The 27,688-nt window shown below is 45.1% G+C and overlaps 1 protein-coding gene across 6 annotated transcripts in view; it reads right to left on the reverse strand.

Moving 5' to 3' along the window:
- Nucleotides 1-345: 345 nt before the first annotated feature.
- LOC144603050 (vacuolar protein sorting-associated protein 52 homolog) overlaps nucleotides 346-27,688 on the reverse strand; it is a 39,793-nt gene continuing 12,450 nt past the window's right edge. Inside the window, exons 7-10 of one of the 6 annotated variants that reach the window (XR_013548525.1) lie at nucleotides 19,528-19,594; nucleotides 17,394-17,555; nucleotides 15,791-15,919; nucleotides 346-400 (exon numbers count right to left, since the gene is read on the reverse strand). Coding sequence is in view for 3 of the 6 variants with exons in the window: in XM_078416182.1 (XP_078272308.1) it covers nucleotides 17,443-17,555; nucleotides 19,528-19,594 (180 nt within the window). In the remaining 3 variants the exon portion in view is untranslated. Of the gene's footprint in view, nucleotides 401-6,217; nucleotides 6,636-15,723; nucleotides 15,920-17,386; nucleotides 17,556-19,527; nucleotides 19,595-24,038; nucleotides 24,180-27,688 lie in introns of those variants that run through there. The other 5 variants (XR_013548526.1, XR_013548524.1, XM_078416182.1 and 2 more) reach the window with 5 other exon arrangements.

Here is a 27,688-nt window from a genome sequence, read left to right on the forward strand (position 1 = left end):
TCCGTTTGGTTCATCCGCTCCTGCAGCTTTAAGAGTTTCTCTTGAATAGAGTTTATCTCCTCTTGAATCGCTCGTAGATTATTCTCCATTGGATTTAGAACGCTCTCCTCGTCTTCCCGGAGATCCCTGAGAAAGAGCCGCTCTTTCTCATTGAGAATCTGGCGCAGTTCTGCAAATACCGATGTGATGTAGGTCAACAGGTTCTGTGACTGTTCCTGTCAAATGAAAGGTGAAGGTCAATAATATCGAGCCTGGAATCTAAGACAATAGCACAAGATGAGAGAAGAGAAACTGGAAACCTTACCCGGACTCCAGAAATCTTCTCTTTCTGTTGCTGCTCCATTTCCTCCACCGCTGATTTATTTTTTGTGAGAATCTCCAAGGAAGTTTTAATCAGCACCTGGGATTGAGATTCAGATTCAGTCAGTGAAAGAATTAGACCAGACGGAACAAATGAAATGCAGACACGGAACTGCACATGAAAGTTTACAAAAAGACACAAACTGCTGGAGAACTCATCGGGTCGTGGAGCGTATCAGCAGAGAGCCGCGGGCTGTCTCACCTGGAAGGACTGCTGGTGTCCCTGCATGGACGTGAGGGGGAAGGTACAGGGACAGGTGTTTCATCTCCAGCGGTGGCTGGGGCAAGTACCTGGGGTAGGGCTAGTTTGGGTGGGAGGCTGGGTGAACCGAACAGTCGCCGAGAGAGCCTGGTCCGCAAAACGCAGAATTGAAAATTCATCAGCTGATCACATTCTGTTTGCTTTTACCTTGTAGCTTTCAACAGCTTCTTTAATCGGCATGAAGCGATGCTCTCTGTGTTCCCGCGCGTCTACGCAAATCATACAGACCAGTTTCTTGTCGGTTTCACAAAACAGCTTCAGTTCTTCCTGATGTTCCTCGCAGTAAAGTTTACTTTCCTTCCCTCCCGTGTTCAGGCTCAGTGCTCGAGCTTTCTCAGTCATACTCGCCAAGGCCCAATTTACTTTGAAGGTGCGGTCTGCCAACACCTCTCTACATACCGGGCAGGAGTTTCTCCCCTCCTTGTCCCAACTCTGTGTGATACAGGAGCGGCAGAAGTTGTGCCCGCACTCCAGTGTCGCCGGATCGGTGAAGAAATCCAGGCAAATGGGACAAATCGCGTCTTCAGTTAAACTCTGGATCTGGTGTTTCGAAGCCATTTTTAATTCCAACCACTTTCTGGTTCAAAACGCCTCCGCCTTCAGGGAGCTGCGGGCTCGTACTGAACCGCAGGTGACAACGACAAGCCCTGCAGTGCGCGGGGAATTGATTCTGTGCTGAATAATGTTGTTTTGCTGCGAGTGTTCAGGGTGAAGGGCCTCTGGCAATCTGCCACTGATTACACACCAGCAAGAGGCTGGTAACAAGTTAAACGAGTCTGAATGTGTCAATAACCGGGCGGACGAGCGCCGGGCAGTCTAAGGAAGGGCAGAAACGAAATGGAAGATGTATTAAGTTATCTCTACGTAGAGCGTGAAACGGTGGTTAAACATCAACTTAGAGCGACTGCTGTTAAAATAAAATCTGCAATAAAATCGGAGTCCTGGAGAGAATGTTGTGTTGTGAGGTGACAGACGCGCGACAGTCGCTGAGATTTGGTTGCATAAAAAGTAGGAAAGACAATACTCTGTTACTGCGTGCAACACATTCACCTTCTCGGTGAAAGTCGTCTTGTTGAAAGAAACAGCAAGCACATGTGACACACGTGTGTGTGTCTGTGGGTGTGTGTGTGTGTGTGTGTGTGTGGCTCGGTGGGTATGTGTGTGGGTCTGTGTGTGGGTGATTGTGGCTGTGTCTGTGTGGGTGTGTGTGTGTGTATGTGTCTGTGTGGGGGTGTGTGTGTGTCTGTGTGTGGGTGCTTGTGTCTGTGTGTCTGTCTGTGTGTGGGTCTGTGTGTGTGTGTGAGTGTGGGTCTGTGTGTGTCTGTCTGTGTGTGTGTCTGTGTGTGTGTCTGTGTGTGTCTGTGTGTGGGTGTGTGTGTCTGTGTGGGTGTGTGTGTGTGTCTGTGTGTGTGTGTGTCTGTGTGTGGGTGTGTGTGTGTGGGTGTCTGTGTGTGGGTGTGTGTGTGGGTGTGTGTGTGTGGGTGTGTGTGTGTGGGTGTGTGTGTGTGTGTGTCTGTGTGTGGGTGTGTGTGTCTGTGTGTGTGGGTGTGTGTGTGCTTGTGTTACAGTTCTTGGCCTTGTAATAAAAAATAGACAACACATTAATTGTGTGGCTGAGCTTACTTACCCCAGTCTAGTAGACACCGACACTCCAGCAGTTGTCTGGACACACCCAGTGTGTGGGTGTGTGTGTGGGTCTGTGTGTGTGTCTGTGTGTGGGTGTGTGTGTGGGTTAGCTGCGAGGGGGACGCTAGGAGGCTGCAGATTGACTTGGATAGATTAGGCGAGTGGGCAAATGCATGGTAGATGCAATATAATGTGGATAAATATGAGGTTATCCACTTTGGCGGCAAGAACAGGAAAGCAGAGTATTACCTGAATGGTGGAATTCTCTGCCACAAAAGGTAGTTGAGGCCAGTTCATTGGCTATATTTAAGAGGGAGTTAGAAGTGGCCCTTGTGGCTAAAGGGATCAGCAGATATGGAGAGAAGGCAGGTACAGGTTACTGAGCTGGATGGTCAGCCATGATCATATTGAAGGGTGGTGCAGGCTCTAAGGGCCGAATGGCCTACTCCTGCACCTATTTTCTATGTTTCTATGTCATTGTACCTGCTTGCTTCATCACCCACAGAAAACACTGCCCCTCACATTCCCAATGAACCTGACCCCCCCCCCCCCCCCATCCCGGTAACTCTGTGTTTGTGTTGTCATTTGTGAGCGGAGCACCAAGGCACATTCCTTGAATGTGCACATACTTGGCCAATAAACGTATTCATTCATTCATGAAAAGGTAAGGCTAAAGGTGAAAAGAGTCAGAAAGGGTGTCAGATGAGGAGAGTAGTGAAATGTGAAGCTGCAGGGAGGGCTATGGATACGAGAGTCAGTCTGAAGAAGGTTCTCGACTCAAAACATCATCTATTCCTTTTCATGCTGCCTGACCCGCTGAGTTACTCCAGCACTCTGTGAAACGTCACCTATCCATGTTCTCCACAGATGCTGCCTGACCCGCTGAGTTACTCCAGCACTCTGTGAAACGTCACCTATTCCTTCTCTCCACAGATGCTGCCTGACCCGCTGAGTTACTCCAGCACTCTGTGAAACGTCACCCATTCCTTCTCTCCACAGATGCTGCCTGACCCGCTGAGTTAGCCCAGCACTCTGTGCCTACATTCATCAGTGAAAATGTCATTTAGCTTAGTGATACGGCACAGAAACAGGCCCTTCGGCCCACCGGGTACGCAGCGACCAGGCCGCACTAACGCTGCCCTACACACACACAAGGGACAATCTCTAATTTTACTGAAGCCAATTAACCTACAAGCCTTTTATTCACAAAATGCTGGAGTAACTCAGCAGGTCAGGCAGCATCTCGGGAGAGAAGGAATGGGTGACGTTTCGGGTCGAGACCCTTCTTCAGACTGATGTCGGGGGTGGGACAAAGGAAGGATATAGGTGGAGACAGGAAGATAGAGGGAGATCTGGGAAGGAGGAGGGGAAGAGAGGGACAGAGGAGCTATCTGAAGTTGGAGAAGTCGACGTTCATACCACCGGGCTGCAAACTGCCCAGGCGAAATATGAGGTGCTGCTCCTCCAATTTCCGGCCGGCCTCACTATGGCACTGGAGGAGGCCCATGACAGAGAGGTCAGACTGGGAATGGGAGGTGGAGTTAAAGTGCTGGGCCACCGGGAGATCAGTTGCGTTAATGCGGACCGAGCGCAGGTGTTCAGCGAAGCGATCGCCGAGCCTGCGCTTGGTTTCGCCGATATAAATAAGTTGACATCTAGAGCAGCGGATGCAATAGATGAGGTTGGAGGAGGTGCAGGTGAACCTCTGTCTCACCTGGAAAGACTGATTGGGTCCTTTGATGGAGTTGAGGGGGGAGGTAAAGGGGCAGGTGTTGCATCTCGTGCGGTTGCAAGGGAAAGTGCCCGGGGTTGGGGTGGTTTGGGTAGGAAGGGACGAGTGGACCAGGGAGTTACGGAGGGAACGGTCTCTGCGGAACGCAGAGAGGGGAGGGGATGGGAAGATATGGCCAGTGGTGGGGTTCCGTTGTATGTGACGGAAATGTTGGTGGATGATATGTTGGATCCGCTGGCTGGTGGATGTCGGTCTACAAGCCTGTCGGTCTTGAGAGGTTTGGAGGGAATAATGTCGGTAGTAAAGAAAGCAAACTCAATGCTAGCATTTATTTCAAGAGAGCTTGTGTACAAAAACAGGGGGTGTTATGCTGAGGCTCTATAAAGGCACTGGTCAGGCCCCATGTGGAATATTGTCAGCAATTTTCGCTGTACTCGCTGGAGTTTAGAAGAATGAGGGGGGACCTCATTGAAACTTCACCGAATAGTGAAAGACCCGGAAAGGGTGGATGTGGAGAGGATGTTTCCACCAGTGGGAGAGTCTAGGACCAGAGGGCACAGCCTCAGAAATAAAGGACGTTCTGTCAGGAAGGAGATGAGGAGGAATTTATTTAGCCAGAGGGTGGTGAATCTGTGGGATTCTTTGCCACAGACGGCTGTGGAGGCCACAAGTCAGTGGACTTGGTCTCCAAATTTGAGGAAGGATATTCTTGCTATTGAGGGCGTGCAGCGTAGGTTTACTCAGTTAATTCCCGGAATGGTGGGACTGTCTTGAAAGACTGGATCGACTGGTTTGTATACACTGGAATTTAGAAGGATGAGAGGAGATCTTATCAAAACGTATAAGATTATTAAGGGGTTGGACAGGTTAGAGGCAGGAAACATTATCCCAATGTTGGGGGAGTCCAGAACAAGGGGCCACAGTTTAAGAATAAGGGGTCGGCCATTTAGAACTGAGATGAGGAGAAACATTTTCAGTCAGAGTTGTGAATCTGTGGAATTCTCTGCCTCAGAAGGCAGTGGAGGCCAATTCTCTGAATGCATTCAAGAGAGCTGGATAGAGCTCTTAAGGATAGCGGAGTCGGGGGTATGGGGAGAAGGCAGGAACGGGGTACTGATTGAGACTGATCAGCCATGATCACATTGAATGGCGGTGCTGGCTCGAAGGGCCGAAAGGCCTCCTCCTGCACCTATTGTCTTTTGGATATTTTTAAGGCAGAGATAGATAAATTATTGGTCAGTGCGGGTGTCAGGGGTTATGGGGAGAAGGCAGGAGAATGGGGTTAGGAGGGAGAGATAAATCAGCCGTGATTGAATGGTGGAGTACACCTGATGGGCCGAATGGCCCAATTCTACACCTATCACATATCCCGGAGAAAACCCACGCAGGTCACGGGGAGAACGTACAGATTCCACACAGACATCACCCGTGGTCAGGATCGAACCCTGGTCTCTGGCGCTGTGAGGCAGCAGCTCTACCGCTGTGCCACCATTGTACATCATGATGTATCTATCTGAACGTCGTTGGTGAGACCACAGTTCTAGCGCCCAGCTACAGGGAGGTGGCATGGTGCTGGAGAGGGTGCAGAAGGGGTAGACCAGCTTGGCACGGGCACAGTGGGGGTTATGTTACAGGGAGCCACTGCACAGGGTAGGTCCCTACTCTGGGGATGAGGGGGATTCTTGTTGAGGTGTATAAAACCAAGAGAGGCGTTGGTAATGTGGATGGTCACAGCCCTTTTCCCCAGGGTGTGGTGGTCTTATACAAGAGTGTAGACGCAATAAGCTGGAGTAACTCAGCGGGTCAGGCAGCATCTGTGGAGAACATGGATAGGTGACGTTTCACAGAGTGCTGGAGTAACTGAGCGGGTCAGGCAGCATCTGTGGAGAACATGGATAGGTGACGTTCCACAGAGTGCTGGAGTAACTCAGCGGGTCAGGCAGCATCTGTGGGGAACATGGATAGGTGATGTTTCACAGAGCGCTGGAGTAACTCAGCGGGTCAGGCAGCATCTGTGGAGATAAGGAATAGATGATGTTTTGGGTCGAGAACCTTCTTCAGACTAACTCTCGTATCCATACCCCTCCCTGCAGCTTCACATTTCACTACTCTCCTCATCTGACCCCCTTTCTGACTCCTTGCCCCTTTAGCCTCACCTTTTTATGAATGAATGAATAAGTTGATGAATGAATGAATAAGTTTATTGGCCAAGTATGTGCACATTCAAGGAATGTGCCTTGGTGCTCCGCTCACAAATGACAACACAAACACATAGTTCCCGGGAGAGGGGGGTGAGGTTCAATGGGAATGTGAGGGGCAGTGTTTTCTGTGGGTGGTGAAGCAGGCAGGTACAATGAACATGTTGTGTTGCAGGTCTCCACACTGCGGCTCTGTGCAGTACAAGACGTCGGCCACCGTGGGCTCGGTCACCACTGTCCCCGCGGGTGGGACGGTGAGGTTCCCCATCCAGCCCCACAGCCACGAGAAGATCAGGGTGTCGATGTGGCGTCTCCATCCCGACCTGCCGATCCTGGATTGGAAGTCTTACAGCCCGGAGAGTCCGTCCCGGATCCACCCGTCCTACAGGGACAGAGTCCGCTTCCGACTGGACGGCATCATCGAGCTGTGGGCCGTGGGGCTCGGTGACCAGGGGACCTACGAGAGAGAGACAAACTACTTTGGCAGTGAGCCGAGGAACCGTGACGTGGAGCACTTTGAGCTGCGCGTGGTCGGTGAGTAGCGGCGTGGAGAGTTGTACAGCACCCAGACACCCTTTGGCCCACACTCTAGGAACCTTGTCAAAGGCTTTCTGAAAGTCAAGGCTTTCTAATGCAGAAGTTGCAGGATCAATTTATCCCAAACAGGAGGAAAGATTCCAAGGTGAGTAAGAGACACCCGTGGCTGACAAGGGAAGTCAAGGACAGCATAAAAATAAAAGAGCAGAAGTACAACAAAGCAAAGAAGAGTGGGAAGCCAGAGGATTGGGACTCTTTTAAAGAGCAACAGAAGATGACTAAGAAGGCAATATGGGGAGAAAAGATGAGGTACTAGCCAATAATATAAAGGAGGATAGTAAAAGCTTTTTTAGGTATGTAAAGAGGAAAAAAATAGTCAAGGCAAATGTGGGTCCCTTGAAGACAGAAGATGGAGAATTTATTATGGGAAACAAGGAAATGGCAGATGAGTTGAACCGGTACTTTGGATCTGTCTTCACTAAGGAAGATACAAACAATCTCCCAGATGTTCTAGTGGCCAGAGATCCTAGGGTGACGGAGGAACTGAAGGAAATCCACATTAGGCAGGAAATGGTGTTGGGTAGACTGATGGGACTGAAGGCTGATAAATCCCCAGGGCCTGATGGTCTGCATCCCAGAGTACTTAAGGAGGTGGCGCTAGAAATTGTGGACGCATTGGTGATCATTTTCCAATGTTGTATAGATTCAGGATCAGTTCCTGTGGATTGGAGGATAGCTAATGTTGTCCCACTTTTTAAGAAAGGAGGGAGAGAGAAAACGGGAAATTATAGACCAGTTAGTCTGACATCAGTGGTGGGGAAGATGCTGGAGGCAATCATAAAAGACGAAATTGCAGTGCATTTGGATAGTTGTAACAGGATTGTTCCGAGTCAGCATGGATTTACGAAGGGGAAATCATGCTTGACTAATCTTCTGGAATTCTTTGAGGATGTAACTAGGAAAATTGACAGGAGAGAGCCGGTGGATGTGGTGTACCTTGACTTTCAGAAAGCCTTCGACAAGGTTCCACATAGGAGATTAGTGGGCAAAATTAGAGCACAGGGTATTGGAGGTAGGGTACTGACATGGATAGAAAATTGGTTGACAGACAGAAAGCAAAGAGTGGGGATAAATGGGTCCCTTTCAGAATGGCAGGCAGTAACTGGTGGGGTACCGCAAGGCTCAGTGCTGGGACCGCAGCTATTTACAATATACATTAATGACTTCGATGAAGGGATTAAAAGTACCATTAGCAAATTTGCAGATGATACAAAGCTGGGTGGTAGTGTGAACTGTGAGGAAGATGCTATGAGGTTGCAGGGTGACTTGGACAGGTTGTGTGAGTGGGCGGATGCATGGCAGATGCAGTTTAATGTGGATAAGTGTGAGGTTATCCACTTTGGTGGTAAGAATAGGAAGGCAGAGTATTATCTGAATGGTGTCAAGTTAGGAACGGGGGACGTACAATGAGATCTGGGTGTCCTAGTGCATCAGTTACTGAAAGGAAGCATGCAGGTACAGCAGGCAGTGAAGAAAGCCAATGGAATATTGGCCGTCATAACAAGAGGAGTTGAGTATAGCAGCAAAGAGGCCCTTCTGCAGTTGTACAGGGCCCTCGTGAGACCGCACCCGGAGTACTGTGTGCAGTTTTGGTCTCCAAATTTGAGGAAGGATATTCTTGCTATTGAGGGCGTGCAGCGTAGGTTTACTAGGTTAATTCCCGGAATGGCAGGACTATCAAACGTTGAAAGACTGGAGCGACTAGGCTTGTATACACTGGAATTTAGAAGGATGAGAGGAGATCTTATCGAAACGTATAAGATTATTAAGGGGTTGGACACGTTAGAGGCAGGAAACATGTACCCAAGTTGGGGGAGTCCAGAACAAGGGGCCACAGTTTAAGAATAAGGGGGGGGGGCTTGTCCAATGCTTGGCTGAGTAGACATAAATTTTCAGCCCTCCCGAAAATAAAGCCCTAAACTGCCAAAAATGACATACTACATGAAATCAAGTACTTTAAATTAAATCTAAAAGTATACAGAAGGTACTGATGTCTTTCAAGAAAGAAAAAATAGGAATACAACTGCCACAGAAGCAAATAAATCCAGCAAAGGAATCAAGGAAAAAAATCGAAGGTAGGCCTACAGCCCAGATGGAGCAGGGGCCTAGATTTTGTGAGCCCTCAGCAGGCGGAGAGTCTGGGGAGGGCTCCGGTGCGATGCTGGAGTCTACTACTCCCAGGATGCGCTCTTCGACTGGGGGCGAAACACAACGGGGTATTCGCGAGCTAACAAGAGGGCGCACTGTTCGCCGAGAGGTTGCTGAAGTCATGTCTGAAGCCTCGGACACGAGTGAGGATGATGGAACGGGAGACCTCATTAGCAGTGGTAGTGGAAACGAGGAAGAAGGAAATCAAGAAGATACAGAGACTAACTTTAAAACGATGTTTGAAGAAATTATTAACAGGCTTAAGAAAATTGAAGGAGATAACAAATTGATGAAAAATGAAGTGAAAGTACTTAGGATGGACACCAAGGGAATGCATAAGACTGAAAAAAATGGAGGAGAATTTTCAAACAGTGATAGATAGAGTTGATGATATACAAATGGAATATGAAATGTTAAAATCTAGAGTGGAAAAAAATGAAGATAGTATTACTGCGGCAGCAATTGAAAGTAAAAAGACGGCAGAGAAGTTTGACGCCTTGGAAAATTATAACAGGAGAAAAAATGTTAAAATTGTTGGTTTGCCAGAGGGAGTGGAGGGGGAAGACCCAATCAATTTTTTCCAAGATTGGATAGAGATTTGTCTGGGAATACATAAACAAGGTGTAATGGAAATAGAAAGAGCACACAGGGCTCGAAGACCGAAACCTTCGGCTAATCAAAAGCCAAGATCTGTTTTGATTAAATTCCTAAGATACCAAGATCGAGAATTGGTTCTGAAGTCAGTCGGGAATAACATAAGAGCGGGGAAACCAATAGAGCATGAAGGTACTAAAATAAATTTCTACCCAGACATCAGTAATGCCTTGTTGAGCAGAAAAAGAGAATTTAATAATGCAAAAAATATTTTATGGAAGAAAGGTTATAAGTTCACTTTATTGCACCCGGCTACTTTGAAGATTACGATCAACCCTGGAGAAAATAATTTTTTCAAAGACTTTGTCCAAGCACAAGATTTTGCTGAAGAATTGCCATGGAGAAAAGCTCAAGAAGACTTAAGGAATGATTATTTACTCTATTATCAGTGTCAACAATTTTAATATATTTGACACCGTGTTTGAATCTTTGCTCAAAGTTGACAAGAATTAAGAATATAAAACCAAGATAAGATAATTAATGGTTGTAACCCACTTCCTAATGTATTCTATTAATAAGATCTGTATACTATAGAGGGGACTAATTGGATTAAGGATTGTTAATTTTCAGAAGTACTTGATATATCGGGGGGGTTGGAGAATATGGATGCTCCACCATAAATCATGGGCACAAGTGTGCTGTGGACCACACCTCGTATAATAGAGGGGGGTAATGTTGTTAATCTCTTATTTATTAACAACATTAGAGGGAGGGCTTACTTTTCTATCTTTCTTTTTTCTTTTCTGTTTTTGTACCTGGACCATGGAAGGGAGCACACTGAAATACGGCGCAATGTAAATATCGGAAGAGGTATCAAGGTAAGGAAGAAGAAAAAAAAAGGACTGAATGGATAAAACATTAAATTTTTAAAGTTATAATGTGAATGGGTTAAATGGACCGATAAAAAGGAAGAGAATTTTAACACAGATGAAAAAATTGGAAGTGGATATAGCTTTTTTACAAGAAACACATCTAACGGAAAAAGAACATCAAAAGTTAAAGAGAGATTGGGCAGGAAGTATGGTAGCATCTTCTTTTAATTCAAAAGCAAGAGGGGTTGCTATCTTATTTAAGAAAACGCTACCAATTAAGATACAAAATATTGTAAGTGACCCAGTAGGTAGATTTATAATGGTACATTTTCAAATTTTCTCAGAATTGTGGACTTTAATGAATATATATGCACCAAATACAGATGATGAGAAGTTTGTGCAGGATACCTTTTTAAATCTAGCGGAAGCACATGAAAATATATTGATAGGAGGAGATTTTAATTTTTGTTTAGATCCAGTAATGGATAGATCATCAAGGACAATGACAAGAGCAGTGAAGATAACCTTGAACTTAATGGAAGATCTAAATTTAATAGATGTTTGGAGGAAAAGCCATCCTAGGGAAAGAGACTACTCCTTTTATTCCAATAGACATGATACATATTCTAGAATAGATCTATTTTTGATTTCAGCTCAATTAAGGGGCAGAATAATACAAATAGATTATAAGGCTAGATTTTTATCGGATCATTCACCATTATTAATGAAAATTACGATGCCAGATAAAGAACAGTCAGTGTATAGATGGAGACTCAACTCTTTACTATTGAATAGGCAAGACTTTTGTGATTTTATTCGAGGACAAATTGGATTATTTTTGGAAACAAATTTAAATTCAGTTAATGATAAATTTATTGTATGGGATGCAATGGCTTATTTGAGAGGCCAAATTATAAGCTACTCATCTAAGATAAAGAAAGACTATAGGAAGGAATCTGAAAGACTAGAAAAAGAAATCACCGTACTAGAAAAAGACTTACAGAAAGCTTCTTCAGATACGAAAAAAATACAACTTGGAAATAAAAAATTTCAATACAATACTTTACCTACTTACAGAACAGAAAAACTAATATTACGAACTAACCAAAGGTATTATGAATTAGGAGAAAGAGCGCACAAGGTATTGGCATGGCAACTGAAAGAAGAACAAATATTAAGAACAATAAATTCAATTAGAACAGATCAAAACATTATTACTTATAAACCTGGAGAAATCAATGAGGTATTTAAGCAATTCTACACTAATCTGTATCATTCTGAATCTGAAAAGGATGAAATTAAGATAAATAATTTTTTATCCAAGATACAATTACCAACAATCTCTAATGAGGAGAAGATGGGACTAAATGCCTCCTTTACTTTGAGAGAAGTGGAGGAAGTATTACATTCTTTACCAAGTAATAAATCACCAGGGTCAGATAGTTTCCCGCCTGAGTTCTATAAAAAATTTAAAGATTTGTTGTTACCAGTATTTATGGAAGTGATACATCAAGCGGAAAAAACTTCTACATTACCAGAATCCTTCTCAATGGCAATTATAACCGTAATTCCAAAAAAAGGGAAAGACTCTTTAAAAGCATCTTCTTATAGACCAATATCATTGTTGAATGTAGATTATAAAATAGTTGCTAAGCTTTTGGCAAGGAGATTGGCAGAATTTTTACCTAAGCTGGTTAAAGAGGACCAAACTGGATTTGTCAAAAAAAGGAGAATATCTGATAATGTAGCAAGATTTATAAGTATTTTACATTTAGCACAGAAAAGAAAGGAATTAAGTGTAGCAGTTGCTTTAGATGCTGAAAAGGCGTTTGACAGGTTAGAATGGGATTTTTTATTTAAAGTATTAGAGAAGTATGGATTGGGAAATGGTTTCATTAACTGGGTAAAAGTCCTTTATAAACAACCTAAAGCTAAAGTGGTGACAAATGGCCAATCTTCTCAATCATTTAATTTGGAAAGATCTAGTAGACAGGGATGTCCCTTGTCACTAGCTTTATTTGTACTGGCTATTGAACCTCTGGCAGAACTAATAAGATCAGATTTAGACATTGAAGGATTTAAAGTTAATCAGGAAAATAACAAAATTACTTTATTTGCAAATGATGTTTTAATTTGTCTTACTAGACCATTGGAATCCTTAAGAAAATTATATTTCAGACTGGAAGAATACGGGAAAGTATCAGGATACAAAATTAATAAAGATAAAACTGAAATAATGCCTCTTTTTAGACAATAGGTGCAGGAGTAGGCCATTCAGCCCTTCGAGCCAGCACCGCCATTCAATGCGATCATGGCTGATCACTCTCAATCAGTACCCCGTTCCTGCCTTCTCCCCATACCCCCTCACTCCGCTATTCTTAAGAGCTCTATCCAGCTCTCTTGAAAGCATCCAACGAACTGGCCTCCACTGCCTTCTGAGGCAGAGAATTCCACACCTTCACCACTCTCTGACTGAAAAAGTTCTTCCTCATCTCCGTTCTAAATGGCCTACCCCTTATTCTTAAACTGTGGCCCCTTGTTCTGGACTCCCCCAACATTGGGAACATGTTTCCTGCCTCTAATGTGTCCAATCCCCTAATTATCTTATACGTTTCAATAAGATCCCCCCTCATCCTTCTAAATTCCAGTGTATACAAGCCTAATTGCTCCAGCCTTTCAACATACAACAGTCCCGCCATTCCGGGAATCAACCTAGTGAACCTACGCTGCACGCCCTCAATAGCAAGAATATCCTTCCTCAAATTTGGAGACCAAAACTGCACACAGTACTCCAGGTGCGGTCTCACCAGGGCCCGGTACAACTGTAGAAGGACCTCTTTGCTCCTATACTCAACTCCTCTTGTTACGAAGGCCAACATTCCATTGGCTTTCTTCACTGCCTGCTGTACCTGCATGCTTCCTTTCAGTGACTGATGCACTAGGACACCCAGATCTCGTTGAACATCCCCTCTTCCTAACTTGACACCATTCAGATAATAATCTGCCTTTCTATTCTTACTTCCAAAGTGAATAACCTCACACTTATCTACATTAAACTGCATCTGCCATGTATCTGCCCACTCACACAACTTGTCCAAGTCACCCTGCAGCCTTATTGCATCTTCCTCACAATTCACACTACCCCCCAGCTTAGTATCATCTGCAAATTTGAAGGCAATTATGATCAATGTAAAAGAGAAAGTCAGTTTAAATGGCAAAAAGAAGGCATTAAGTACTCAGGAGTTAAAGTAGATAATAAGTTAAATAATTTGTACAAATTAAATTATAAACCACTAATTAAAAAAATAGATGAGGACTTGAAGAAATGGATGAATCTTCCAATTACATTGATAGGGAGAGTGAACTGTATTAAGATGAATATTTTTCCGAGGATACAGTATTTATTTTCAACACTGCCTATACATTTGCCAAATAATTTTTTTCAGGGATTGAACAAAATTGTGAGGAATTTTCTTTGGAAAGGTAAAATGCCAAGAGTGTCTATGGAAAAATTAACATGGAAATTTGAATTAGGTGGATTGCAATTACCAAATTTTAAAAATTACTATCTGGCAGCACAAATGAGTTTTATTCATCCTTTTATCAAGAGGGTGGAAAAACAGCATGGGTTAAAATTGAAATGGATAAAATAAAAGAACTATGCCCAGAAGAATTTATCTATAAATGGGAAGCGAAGCTATTAGTTAAGGATAAAGAGTCACCTTTACTAAAACAGTTAATTAATATATTGTTGAAAACAGTTAAAGCTAATGATAAAATATTTTTTTTAACAGCTAAAACTCCATTAGTAAAAAATAGATTACTGCCGTTTGCTTGGAATAATCAAATATTACAAGTCTGGGAACAGCACGGTATTAAACATATAGGAGATTGCTACGAAGGGAATAATTTTTTGACATTTTCTCAATTGAGAAATAAATATCAAATTCCAGGGAATAGTATTTTTTTCTATTATCAATTACAATCTTATTTAAGGGAAAAGTTAGGTAATTCAATGTTTTTATTTCAAATTAAAGGAATTGAATCCCTGATTCAGGGCAAGGGAACTAAAAAAATTATATCTTCAATGGATAAATTGTTACAAAAATCTAGTCCAAAGACAGGAATTCAAAAATCAAGACAAAGATGGGAAACAGATCTGAATATTAGCATTGATGAACCAAGTTGGGAAAGATTGTGTTTAGAAAGTATGAAAAATACTATTAATGTGAGATATAGTTTAGTACAATACCATTTTTTACATCAACTATATTTAACTCCGAAAAAATTAAACAATTTAAATCCAAATTTACCTGAAATTTGTTTTAGATGCAACCAGGATGTGGGTACTTTTTTACACTCCACATGGGCATGTCCTAAGGTAACTCCTTTTTGGAAAGACCTAAAAAACTTTTTGGAACAATTGATGAATAAGACCATACCATTGGATTCAAGGTTGTTTTTATTGGGAGATACTAAAGGAATATTACCAAGATTAATTTTAGATAAATATCAGGAAAGATTTCTCAAAATAGCAATAGCAATAGCAAAAAAATGTGTGGCGGTCACTTGGAAAGATCACAATGAAATAAGAATTGCAAGATGGTATGCAGAAATGTGTAGTTGTATCCCATTAGAAAAAGCTACTTATAATCTGAGAGATAAATATGATTTCTTTTTGAAACTTTGGAACCCATTCACTTTAAAACTAGGATTAAGAATTGGAAATATTTAATTTCAGGATTGTTTTGATATCCCTAAAAAGAATTTAATAAGAAATTAGCCGGAAGTGTTTCCTTCTTGTCTCCAGGTTTCTTTCCCTTCTTTCTTCTTTCTTTCCTTTTTTTTAAATTTTTATTTCTTTATCTTTCTACTTCTCTTTTTTCCTCTTTTTTCTAACTGGGGGGTGGGGGGAGGGGGGTTGTGGGTGGGGAGATAATACAGAACAATACAGGTATAATCGAATTTAAATGTATAATCGAATTTATAATGTAGGTACCATCGCGTACTATGAGTTCATACATGTATTTGTTTTGTTAAAATTTAAATTAAATTTTTTTTAAAAAAAGTTAGGAATCCTACATAAATAAATAAATATTTATTTAAGTTGCTGCATATTCCAAAATGCTGATTGTATTAGTTCAAGTTATGAATCATACATAAATGAATATTTTTGATAAAATATTTTTGATAAAACACATGACTTGTTTATTCTTTATCCCATCAGCAATAAAACAGGCAAGTTTAAAAAATATATCAATAAATATTTTTTCAAGTAATAAATTTTTTAAAAAAAATTTCTTTTCAACTCCATCCGACATTTCCAGAGGTCACACATTCAATGCAGATATTCATTTCCAGATTTACACAGAATCCCTTATTTGCAGTCTCTCTCTCTTACCTGTTCTTGTAGCTGTGATAGCTGCACCTTTCTCAGCTTAGCCCCCAGTCTAGTAGACACTCCAGCCATTCCCATGAGGATCCAGCACCAAGCTTGTGATCACCATCTCTTTTATCTGCCCCCTCCAACCTGAGGGACGAAACAGACATAACAGGCATCTCCCTGAACCAATAATACAAAGGACAGCTCAATGCACTGTGCTGCAAAACCCCAATAGGAACGATGCACTCAGAGTCAGTTTGCAAAATCATTCTGCAAGGTATCAATTTGAAGGAACATCTGGAACATTTGCCATCCTGCAGATCAGCCCGAGCCCAGACTGGCAGGTGTCAAAGGGAAAGCCTGTGAAGTTCTGCAGACAAGGGCTGAGCAATACTGACAAATCCCTGACTCGCTATATTTATTTAAGTTGTTTAAGTATTCCAAAATGCAGATTGTATTAGATAAAGTTTTTGAATCCTATATAAATAAATATTTATTTAAGTTGCTGCATATTCCAAAATGCAGATTGGATTAGTTAAAGTTAGGAATCCTACATAAATGAATATTTATTTAAGTTGTTTAAGTATTCCAAAATACAGATTGTATTAGATAAAGTTTTTGAATCCTACATTAAAAAATATTTTTGATAAAACATAAGACTTGTTTATTCTTTATCCCATCAGCAATAAAACGGGCAAGTTTTGTTTTAATATCAAAAAATACTTTTTTCAAGTAATAAGTATTTTTAAAACATTTTCTTTTCAACAAAATGCAGATTGTATTAGATAAAGTTAGCAATCCTACATAAATAAATATTTATTTAAGTTCCCACATATTCCAAAATGCAGATTGTATTAGTTAAAGTTAGGAATCCCACATAAATAAATATTTATTTAAGTTGCTGCATATTCCAAAATGCAGATTGTATTAGTTAAAGTTATGAATCCTACATAAATAAATATTTATTTAAGCTGCCACATAATCCAAAATGCAGATTGTATTAGTTAAAGTTAGGAATCCTACATAAATAAATATTTTTGATAAAATATTTTTGATAAAGCACAAGACTTGTTTATTCTTTATCCCATCAGCAATGAAACAGGGAAGGTTTTTTTTAAATATCAAAAAATACTTTTTTTTAAAAATTAATATTTTAAAAACATTTTCTTTTCAACAACTCCATCCGACATTCCAAAATGCAGATTGTATTAGATAAAGTTAGAAATCCTACATAAATAAGTATTTATTTAAGTTGCTGCATATTCCAAAATGCTGATTGTATTAGATAAAGTTAGGAATCCTACATAAATAAGTATTTATTTAAGTTGCTGCATATTCCAAAATGCTGATTGTATTAGATAAAGTTAGGAATCATACATAAATAAATATATTTGATTAAATGTTTGATAAAACACAAGACTTGTTTATTTTTTATCACATCAGCAATAAAACAGGCAAGGTTTTTTTTAATATCAAAAAATACTTTTTACAAGTAATAAATATTTTAAAAACATTTTCTTTTCAACAACTCCATCCGACATTTCCAGAGGTTACACATTCAATGCAGATATTCATTTCCAGATTTACACAGAATCCCTTATTTGGAGTCTCTCTCTCTTACCTGTTCTTGTAGCTGTGATAGCTGCACCTTTCTCAGCTTAGCCCCCAGTCTAGTAGACACTCCAGCCGTTCCCATGAGGATCCAGCACCAAGCTTGTGATCACCATCTCTTTTATCTGCCCCCTCCAACCTGAGGGACGAAACAGACATAACAGGCATCTCCCTGAACCAATAATACAAAGGACAGCTCAATGCACTGTGCTGCAAAACCCCAATAGGAACGATGCACTCAGAGTCAGTTTGCAAAATTATTCTGGGACAAGGTATCAATTTGAAGGAACATGGGGAACACCTGGACCATTTGCCATCCTGCAGATCACCCTGAGCCCAGACTGGCAGGCACCATTCAAAGGGAAAGCCTGTGTAGTTCTGCAGACAAGGGCTGAGCAATACTGACAAATCTCTGACTCCCTATATTTATTTAAGTTGCTGCATATTCCAAAATGCAGATTGTATTAGTTAAAGTTATGAATCCTACATAAATAAATATTTTTGATAAAATATTTTTGATAAAGCACTCAGAGTCAGTTTGCAAAATCATTCTGCAAGGTATCAATTTGAAGGAACACCGTGACCATTTGCCATCCTGCAGATCAGCCTGAGCCCAGACTGGCAGGTGTTTAAGTTGCCACATATTCCAAAATGAAGATTCTCTTAGATAAAGTTATGAATCCTACATAAATAAGTATTTATTTAAGTTCCCACATATTATAAAATGCAGATTGTATTAGTTCAAGTTAGGAATCCTACATAAATAAGTATTTATTCCCATATATTCCAAAATGCAGATTGTATTAGATAAAGTTATGAATCCTACATAAATGAATATTTATTTAAGTTGCTGCATATTCCAAAATGCAGATTGTATTAGATAAAGTTATGAATCCTACATAAATAAATATTTATTTAAGTTGCTGCATATTCCAAAATTAAGATTGTATTAGTTAAAGTTAGGAATCCTACATAAATAAATATTTATTTAAGTTGCCGCATATTCCAAAATGCAGATTGTATTAGATAAAGTTAGGAATCCTACATAAAGAAATATTTTTGATAAAATATTTTTGATAAAACACAACACTTGTTTATTCTTTATCCCGTCAGCAATAAAACGGCTAAGTTTTTTTTTAATATCAAAAAATACTTTTTTCAAGTAATAAATATTTTAAAAACATTTTCTTTTCAACAACTCCATCCGACATTTACAGAGGTTACACATTCAATGCAGATATTCATTTCCAAATTTACACAGAATCCCTTATTTGGAGTCTCTCTCTCTCTCTCTCTAACAAATGCAGAGATTCTCCATTTTAATATTAACAGTTTCGGAGGGGTGGGAAGATAGAGAGCAAGAGAGAGAGAGTGTGTGTGTATGAGAGAGAATCAATCATTCAATCTGATTATCATGAGGTTTAGTGAACAATAGAAATAGACAATAGACAATAGGTGCAGGAGGAGGCCATTCAGCCCTTCGAGCCAGCACCGCCATTCAATGTGATGATGGCTGATCATTCTCAATCAGTACCCCGTTCCTGCCTTCTCCCCATACCCCCTCACTCCGCTATCCTTAAGAGCTCTATCCAGCTCTCTCTTGAAAGCATCCAACGAACTGGCCTCCACTGCCTTCTGAGGCAGAGAATTCCACACCTTCACCAGTCTCTGACTGAAAAAGTTCTTCCTCATCTCCGTTCTAAATGGCCGACCCCTTATTCTTAAACTGTGGCCCCTTGTTCTGGACACTACATTGCACGGAACTAAAGTGAACTATTTAAAACTATTTATAAATTAAAGCTCGTAGCTTTTTGAGTTTGTTTGTGCTCTCTCTCTCTCTCTCTCTCTCTCTCTCTCTCTCTCTCTCTCTCTCACACTTTTTCTCTCACACTTTTTCTCTCTCCCTCTCTCCCTCTCTCCCTCTCTCCCTCTCTCCCTCTCTCCCTCTCTCCCTCTCTCCCTCTCTCCCTCTCTCCCTCTCTTCCCTCTTCTCGCTCTCCTCTCCTCTCTCTAACTAAACTACATTAAATTAAATAAAGCTAAACTGAATTAAATTGATTTGAATGGTCAACTAAACTACATTCAATTCAATTAACACAAAAAATAGACAACACAGTAATGGATTTAAAACACAAGAAGCTTACCCACTGGCTGGAGTTGGCAGAGGTTACAGGTTCGATGCCAGACTTGGCCGTTCTGAGTTCCCCAATTCTGCAATTAGCAGCACACGGCTTCTTTTTTATTGAGGAGGTGAGGTGACACACACAAATTCCACAAACAGAAGCCTTTACCTTATACGGGATAAACCTGTTCCAAGTTAGCTATCTGAGCTAAACTCTCTGCACAGGTTTCAATGCTCAAGGCACCCAAGGGAGCTCCACAATAGAGGCAATTATCACATTGAGGAAACCTTTAGATGAAGGCAGCTTCAGCCATTGTCACAGATTGCAAACTGGCCACATTCCCTGTCCTCATGTATCTTTACAAACAGCTTGGCTGTCTGCCCCTTGCCTTTTGCATATGCCCCCCTCAGGAAAACCGCTCCTACCATCACAAAGACCATCACAACTTGGCCTGATGGTGCATCTCAGCAGCTGCAGGACTGCTTCGACAGGACCAACTGGGATGTGTTTGAACACCGGGACCTGGAGGTGTTCACAGACAGTGTACTATGTTACATTAAAAACTGCATGGACACTGTCACAGTGGACAAACGCATCCGGGTCTACCCCAACCAGAAGCCCTGGATGACCCGGGAGGTCCAGCGGCTGTTAAAAGAGAGGAACACTGCTTTTAGGTCTGGCGATAGGGCTTTATACAGCATGGCCCGAGCTAACCTGAAGAGAGGCATCAGAGAGGCCAAATTAGACTACAGGAGGAAGATAGAGGACCACCTGGACAGTAACAACAGCAGGCAGGTGTGGCAGGGGATCCAGTATCTAACCAACTATAAGACCAACCTTGGAGCTGCTGAAGGTGACGCCTCGTTGGCAGAGGAGCTGAACCTCTTCTTTGCTCGCTTTGAAGTGGAGCCACCCGAGACAGCCATATCACACCACATGGTCCACAGCAGCCTAACCCTCAAGATAGAGGAGCATGAGGTGAGGCGCACGCTGCGGGCCATCAATCCAAGGAAGGCTACTGGACCCGACGGCGTCTCTGGACGCGTGCTGAAGGACTGCGCTGACCAGCTGGCTGGAGTCTGTACGAGGATTTTCAACCAGTCTCTGGCCCAGTCCACTGTTCCATCCTGTCTGAAGTCCGCAATCATAGTCCCCTTGCCCAAAAAACCCCACATTTCCAGCCTCAACGACTACCGGCCAGTCGCACTCACACCAGTGGTGATGAAGTGTTTTGAAAAACTGGTCCGGGGTCATATCACATCACTCCTGCCCCGAAGCTTTGACCCCCACCAGTTTGCGTACAGAGCGAATAGATCCACAGAGGACGCTATAGCCACAGCCCTCCATGCTGCACTGTTCCACCTGGAGCAGCCGGGGAGCTACGTGCGGATGCTCTTTGTGGACTACAGCTCTGCCTTTAATACCATCCTTCCCCATAAACTGGTGGACAAACTGGGGGACTTGGGACTTCCACACTCCACCTGCATGTGGATAAATAGCTTCCTGTCAGCTCGCAGCCAGAGAGTCAGAGTGGGCCATCACACATCCACGGCCCTCAGCCTCAGTACCGGCTCTCCACAGGGCTGCGTGCTGAGCCCCCTGCTCTACACCATCTATACACATGACTGCACCCCCGCCCACCACAGCAACACCATTGTCAAATTTGCGGATGACACTACGGTGGTGGGACTCATCACCGGGGGGGACGAGTACGCCTACCGGGATGAGGCGGAGCAGCTGACAGTGTGGTGTGGAGAAAATAACCTGCTCCTCAACACCTTAAAGACAAAGGAAATAATAATAGACTTCAGAAAGAATAAAACGGACATGGTACCATTAACTATCAGAGGGGACTGTGTGGAGAGGGTGGCGGATTTCCGCTTCCTGGGAATCCATATTGAGGAGGACCTGACGTGGAGCGTGAACACCTCTGCGCTGCTGAAAAAGGTCCAGCAGAGACTGCACTTCCTGAGGGTGCTCAGGAAGAATAACATCACTCAGAGACTGCTGTTGTCCTTTTATCGGTGCTACATTGAGAGCATCCTAACATACTGTGTATGCGTATGGTACACCAGCTGCACAGCGGCTCAGAGGAAAGCGCTCCAGAGGGCCATTGACAACGCCCAGAGGATTGTCGGCTGCCCTCTACTTACCTTGGAGGACTTACACAGTTCCCGCTGCATCAAAAAATCCCAGAGTATTATAAAGGACATTTCCCACCCCGGACACTCCCTGTTTGAACTGTTACCGTCAGGCAGACGGTACAGATCTACAAGGACAAGGACAAACAGACTTAAAAATAGTTTTTACCCCACTGCTATAAAGGCACTAAATGTAGCCGCCAAGGAACGCAGGGGCGATACATAATAAGAGACTGTGAAATCGACAGAAGGATGTAGGGTTGGGTGTTTATGCGTGCTATTTTCATGATATTTATTTTAGTTGTTTATCTTTTTTAAAATATTTTACCTTGTATGTATCGTTAGCTTTTAGAAATGTTTGAATGGTGCACTGACTGGCTGACATTTTACAATTTCGTTGTACATGGCTCATGTTACAATGACAATAAAGGAACTATTCTACATTCTTGGAGGCACATGGGGGCAAAAGATGATGGGAGGCCCTGACTGAAGGAAAGGTGGACAAAGGAATATACTGCAAAAGGCAAAGGGCAGACAGGGATGTTGTTTGCAAAGATACCTGACTACAGGGGATGTGGATTGTTTCAAGCTGTGATCATTGCCTCTATTGTGTACATGGTTGGAGGTACGAATGTAAAACAAGGGCCGAAGCTGCCTTCATGTCTGGTTACACCAATGTGATCATTGCCTCTATTGTGTAGCTCTGTTAGGTGCCTGGAGCACTGGAATAAAGTGGAGATAGTGTTGGAGAGTTTGAGAGAGGGAGGGAGAGAGGGAGAGAGGGAGGGAGGGAGAGAGGGAGGAGGGAGGGAGAGAGGAGGGGGAGAGAGAGAGGGAAGGGGAGAGGAGGGGGAGAGGGAGAGGGAAGGGGGAGAGGAGGGGGAGAGAGAGAGGGAAGGGGAGAGAGAGAGGGAAGGGGAGAGAGAGGAGGGGGAGAGAGAGATTCACACATGCACAAACAAACTCAAAAAGCTACGAGCTTTAATTTATAAAATTTATCAAAACTCTACTCTACGAGCTTTAATTTATAAATTTATCAAAAAGCTACGAGCTTCAATTTATAAAATATCTTTAATAGCAAGAGGTGGAGAGATAGAGAGGGAAGGGGAGAGAGAGAGAGAGAGAGGGAGGGAGGGAGGGAGGAAGAGAGAGAGAGGAGAGAGAGAGAGAGGAGGGGAGAGAGGAGGGGGAGAGAGAGGGGGAGAGAGAGGGGGAGAGAGGGGGAGAGAGAGAGATTCACACACGCACAAACAAACTCAAAAAGCTACGAGCTTTAATTTATAAATTAATCAAAAAGCTACGACCTTAAATTTATAAATTTATCAAAAAGCTAAGAGCTTTAATTTATAAATTTATCAAAAAGCTACCATCTTTAATTTATAAAATATCTTTTAATAGCAAGAGGTGGAGACAGACAGGGAAGGGGAGAGAGAGGAGGGGGGGAGAGAGGAGGGAAGAGGGAGGAGGGGGAGAGAGAGAGAGAGAGGAGGGGGAGAGAGAGAGTCACGCACGCACAAACAAACTCAAAAACCCCACGAGCTTTACTTTATAAAATGTCTTTTAATAGCAAGAGGTGGAGAGAGAGAGAGGGAAGGGGGGAGAGAGGAGGAGAGAGAGAGGAGGGGGGGGGAGATGGGGAGATTCACACACACAAACAAACTAAAAAAGTAACGAGCTTTAATTTATAAAACATCTTTTAATAGCAAGAGGTGGAGGGAAAGAGGGAAGGGGAGAGAGAGAGAGAGAGGGAAGGGGGCAGAGAGAGGGAAGGGGAGAGACAGGAGGGAGAGAGAGAGGAGGGGGAGAGAGAGGAGGGGAGAGGGAGAGGAGGGGGAGAGAGAGGAGGGGAGAAAGAGGAGGGGGAGAGAGAGGAGGGGGAGAGAGAGGAGGGGGAGAGAGAGGAGGGGAGAAAGAGGAGGGGGAGAGAGAGGAGGGGGAGAGAGAGGAGGGGGAGAGAGAGGAGGGGGAGAGAGAGGAGGGGAGAGGGAGAGGAGGGGGAGAGAGAGGAGGGGAGAAAGAGGAGGGGGAGAGAGAGGAGGGGAGAGGGAGAGGAGGGGGAGAGAGAGGAGGGGAGAAAGAGGAGGGGGAGAGAGAGGAGGGGGAGAGAGAGGAGGGGGAGAGAGAGGAGGGGGAGAGAGAGGAGGGGGAGAGAGAGGAGGGGGAGAGAGGAGGGGGAGAGAGGAGGGGGAGAGAGAGGAGGGGGAGAGAGGAGGGGAGAGAGAGGATGGGAGAGAGAGGAGGGGGAGAGAGAGGAGGGGGAGAGAGAGGAGGGGGAGAGAGAGGAGGGGGAGAGAGAGGAGGGGGAGAGAGAGGAGGGGGAGATAGTCACGCATGCACAAACAAATTTAAAAAGCTACGAGCTTTAAATTATAAAATATCTTTTAATAACAAGAGGTGTAGAGAGAGAGGGAAGGGGAGAGAGAGAGGGAAGGGGAGAGAGAGGAGGGGGAGAGAGAGGAGGGGGAGAGAGAGGAGGGGGAGAGAGTAGGGCGAGAGAGAGGAGGGGATAGAGAAGGGTGAGAGCTATTTAATCTTGTTATGAAAAAGATATTTTATAAATTAAAGCTCAAAGTTTTTTGTTTGGGAGAGAGAGGGAGGGAGGGAGGGAGAGAGGGAGGGAGGGAGAGAGAGGAGAGAGAGAGGAGGGGGAGAGAGAGAGGAGGGGGAGAGAGAGAGAGTCACACATGCACAATCATACTCAAAAATCTACGAGCTTTAATTTATATAATATCTTTTAATAGCAAGAGGTGGAGAGAATATCCACTAGTCCCACTTACCCACACCGACCAACATGCCCCATCTACACTAGTCCCACCCGCCCACACCGACCAATATGCCCCATCTACACTAGTCCCACCTGCCCACACCGATCAACATGCCCCATCTACACTGATCCCACCCGCCCACACCGACCAACATGCCCCATCTACACTGGTCCCACCTGCCCACACCGGCCAACATGCCCCATCTACACTAGTCCCACCCGCCCACACCGACCAACATGCCCCATCTACACTGATCCCACCCGCCCACACCGACCAACATGCCCCATCTACACTGGTCCCACCTGCCCACACCGACCAACATGCCCCATCTACACTAGTCCCACCTGCCCACACCGACCAACATGCCCCATCTACACTAGTCCCACCCGCCCACACCGACTAACATGCCCCATCTACACTAGTCGCACCTGCCCACACCGACCAACATGCCCCTTCTACACTAGTCCCAACTGCCCACACCGACCAACATGCCCCATCTACACTGGTCCCACCTGCCCACACCGACCAACATGCCCCATCTACACTAGTCCCACCTGCCCACACCGAACAACATGGCCCAATCTACACTAGTCCCACCTGCCCACACCGACCAACATGCCCCATCGGTCCACACCGACCAACATGCCGCATCTACACTAGTCCCACCTGCCCACACCGACCAATATGCCCCATCTACACTGGTCCCACCGGCCCACACCGACCAACATGCCCCATCTACACTGGTCCCACCCGCCCATACCGACCAACATGCCCCATCTACACTAGTCCCACCTGCCCACACCTACCAACATGCCCCATCTACACTAGTCCCACACGCCCACACCGACCAACATGCCCCATCTACACTGGTCCCACCTGCCCACACCAAGCAACATGCCCCATCTACACTGGTCCCACCCGCCCACACCGACCAACATGCCCCATCTACACTAGTCCCACCTGCCCACACCGACCAACATGCCCCATCTACACTGGTCCCACCCGCCCACACCGACCAACATGCCCCATCTACACTGGTCCCACCCGCCCACACCGACCAACATGCCCCATCTACACTAGTCCCACCTGCCCACACCGGCCAACATGCCCCATCTACACTAGTTCCACCAGCCCACACCGACCAACATGCCCCATCTACACTAGTCCCACCCGCCCACACCGGCCAACATGCCCCATCTACACTAGTCCCACCTGCCCACACCGGCCAACATGCCCCATCAACACTGGTCCCACCTGCCCACGCCGACCAACATGCCCCATCTACACTGGTCCCACCTGCCTACACCGACCAACATGCCCCATCTACACTGGTCCCACCTGCCCACACCGACCAACATGCCCCATCTACACTGGTCCCACCTGCCCACACCGACCAACATGCCCCATCTACACTAGTCCCACCCGCCCACACCCACCAACATGCCCCATCTACACTAGTCCCACCTGCCCACACCGACCAACTTGCCCCATCTACACTAGTCCCACCTGCCCACACCGACCAACATGCCCCTTCTACACTAGTCCCACCCGCCCACACCTACCAACATGCCCCATCTACATTAGTCCCACCTGCCCACGCCGGCCAACATGCCCCATCTACACTAGTCCCACCTGCCCACGCCGACCAACATGCCCCATCTACACTGGTCCCACCTGCCCACACCGGCCAACATGCCCCATCTACACTAGTCCCACCTGCCCACGCCGACCAACATGCCCCATCTACACTGGTCCCACCTGCCCACACCGACCAACATGCCCCATCTACACTGGTCACACCTGCCCACACCGACCAACATGCCCCATCTACACTAGTCCCACCTGCCCACACCGAACAACATGGCCCAATCTACACTAGTCCCACCTGCCCACACCGACCAACATGCCCCATCTACACTAGTCCCACCGGTCCACACCGACCAACATGCCCCATCTACACTAGTCCCAACTGCCCACACCGACCAATATGCCCCATCTACACTAGTCCCACCTGCCCACACCGACCAACATTCCCCATCTACACTAGTCCCACCGGCCCACACCGACCAACATGCCCCATCTACACTGGTCCCACCCGCCCATACCGACCAACATGCCCCATCTACACTAGTCCCACCTGCCCACACCGACCAACATGCCCCATCTACACTAGTCCCACACGCCCACACCGACCAACATGCCCCATCTACACTGGTCCCACCTGCCCACACCGGCCAACATGCCCCATCTACACTAGTCCCACCTGCCCAGACCGGCCAACATGCCCCATATACACTAGTCCCACCTGCCCACACCGACCAACATGCCCCATCTACACTAGTCCCACCTGCCCACACCGACCAACATGCCCCATCTACACTAGTCCCACCTGCCCACACCGACCAACATGCCCCATCTACACTAGTCCCACCTGCCCACACCGGCCAACATGCCCCATCTACACTAGTCCCTCCTGCCCACACCGACCAACATGCCCCATCTACACTGGTCCCACCTGCCCACACCGACCAACATGCCCCATCTACACTGGTCCCACCTGCCCACACCGACCAACATGCCCCATCTACACTGGTCCCACCTGCCCACACCGACCAACATACCCCATCTACACTGGTCCCACCTGCCCACACCGACCAACATGCCCCATCTACACTGGTCCCACCGGCCCACACCGACCAACATGCCCCATCTACACTAGTCCCACCTGCCCACACCGACCAACATGCCCCATCTACACTAGTCCCACCTGCCCACACCGACCAACATGCCCCATCTACACTAGTCCCACCTGCCCACACCGGCCAACATGCCCCATCTACACTAGGCCCACCTGCCCACACCGACCAACATGCCCCATCTACACTAGTCCCACCCGCCCACACCGACGAACATGCTCCATCTACACTAGTCCCACCCGCCCACACCGACCAACATGCCCCATCTACACTAGTCCCACCTGCCCACACCGAGCAACATGCCCCATCTACACTAGTCCCACCGGCCCACACCGGCCAACATTCCCCATCTACACTAGTCCCACCCGCCCACACCGACCAACATGCCCCATCTACACTAGTCCCACCCGCCCACACCGACCAACATGCCCCATCTACACTAGTCCCACCAGGCCACACCGACCAACATGCCCCATCTACACTAGTCCCATCCGCCCACACCGATCAACATGCCCCATCTACACTAGTCCCACCCGCCCACACCGACCAACATGCCCCATCTACACTAGTCCCACCTGCC

The sequence above is a fragment of the Rhinoraja longicauda genome, chromosome 19 (assembly GCF_053455715.1).
Source record: "Rhinoraja longicauda isolate Sanriku21f chromosome 19, sRhiLon1.1, whole genome shotgun sequence".
Classification (NCBI taxonomy): Eukaryota; Metazoa; Chordata; class Chondrichthyes; order Rajiformes; family Arhynchobatidae; genus Rhinoraja; species Rhinoraja longicauda.